The sequence below is a fragment of the Montipora capricornis genome, chromosome 13, assembly GCF_036669925.1.
Source record: "Montipora capricornis isolate CH-2021 chromosome 13, ASM3666992v2, whole genome shotgun sequence".
NCBI classification, from domain to species: domain Eukaryota; kingdom Metazoa; phylum Cnidaria; class Anthozoa; order Scleractinia; family Acroporidae; genus Montipora; species Montipora capricornis.
In genome coordinates, this window is record NC_090895.1 from 30,320,870 (window position 1) to 30,322,410 (window position 1,541).

At 41.1% G+C, this 1,541-nt stretch overlaps 1 protein-coding gene across 1 annotated transcript in view; it reads left to right on the top strand.

Moving 5' to 3' along the window:
- Positions 1-1,266: 1,266 nt before the first annotated feature.
- LOC138028648 (epithelial-stromal interaction protein 1-like) overlaps positions 1,267-1,541 on the top strand; it is an 11,141-nt gene continuing 10,866 nt past the window's right edge. The window contains exon 1 of the mRNA XM_068876247.1: positions 1,267-1,473. Coding sequence (XP_068732348.1) covers positions 1,319-1,473 — 155 coding nt within the window. The 5' untranslated portion in view covers positions 1,267-1,318. The remainder of the gene's footprint in view (positions 1,474-1,541) is intronic.

Genomic DNA, 1,541 nt, shown 5'->3' on the forward strand with positions numbered 1-1,541 from the left:
AGGGCTTGGCATCATCATTTTCGAATTAAACCAGCTGGTTCCCTAGTTTCGAACTTAGGCACACGATGGAGAAATTCAAAATCCCCGTTAGGCAAGTTAGTTATGTTACCGACTTTCTGAAGGTGTTTACAGTTCTATTCAGTGAAAAAAATCTTATCTTACTTTTGTTTCAACTTACAAGTGCATCCATTGACGGATATCTGAAATACACTATTCCACCTCAATTTTCTGGCACCAGTTTCGTTCAAATCATTTCCAGGTTTGAAAGCAAGATACAGCTGTGTGTCATCAACGTAAAAAGAGAGTATGAAGAAGGTGCGATCTGACGATTTCAAAACGTTACTTGCGTAGAGCGAAATCAGTAATGGTTCAAGACAGTTACTTTGTGATACGCGAAATTAAATATCGAACTTGTTCAATAGAACACCATCGATAGAAGCTGATAGAGATACTTTGGGATCTGTAAGACAGGTACGACACAATCCAGTTGAGTGCAGTATCAGAAAATTCCGAAATTAAACCGAAGGCGACGTAAGATAATCATCAGATGACCGACGTAGCTCTTAAATCAACAAGCACCCAGCAATGTTACCGGCTGACCACCATCATACGGTTCATAAGAATGTCATCATCAGGAAGAGCACCATGTTAATAGAATCGGAAGTAACTCTTCGAGGCTTTTTTGCACGACAGGTGTCACCTGGATTGCCGTTTGATGGGAAAATAATTTTCGTTGGCGTTCTAAGCACAAGATTGTTTTTTTATAACAAATGTCCACACGGCGGAAGTCATTGAAGAACAAAGGAAGTTATGACTGGCAATGCTACACAAATTGTCAACAGCATCAAGGCCGGCGCGAATATCCGTCAAAGGAACGGTTTCGTGTCATAAGATAAAATTAACTTATTGCTGTGCGGTGGGAAGGACGTTTTCACTGTTTCCGTTTAATGATCTCTGTGTAGCTGCAGATATAATTTTTTGCGTTGATCGGCAGAAATATTGCTGACAAATCTGTGGAAAACTCACTACTTGACTTACTCGTAAATAAGACAACTTTATTCCGAAGAAGTTTAAATGTTCTCAAGTCAGGTTCTGACTTTGTTGACCTCCTCCAACGCTCTGCTATCCTCCGGTGAAAGGCAGAGTAGTAAGTAACAACACCCCTTCCACCTCCTGTATGCTTTCCGTTTCACTTTGACCGCTTTCGTCAGAGCCTCATGTTGGGGATGGAGGGAAATTCCCGGAAACTAGCCGGAAGTGGGTCAAGGCGCACAAAGAGATTTACACTCGAATTTTTCGTATCGTTATTGCACTTGACATGAGTTATTACAGGGATTACGGATACTCTCGAGCACCAATGAAAACAAGCAGATCGGATGAAGGTAATGCGGCAACAGGTGAACAGTCTGGTGAACAGTTTGGGGAACATCAAATAGTTAAAAATGACGAAGCAGCATCGAAGGAGCCTGAAAGGTAACTTCCGTCTTTCCACAGTCACCTCATTTCAATCGTGATAGTATAAATAATGAAGATTTTATTCT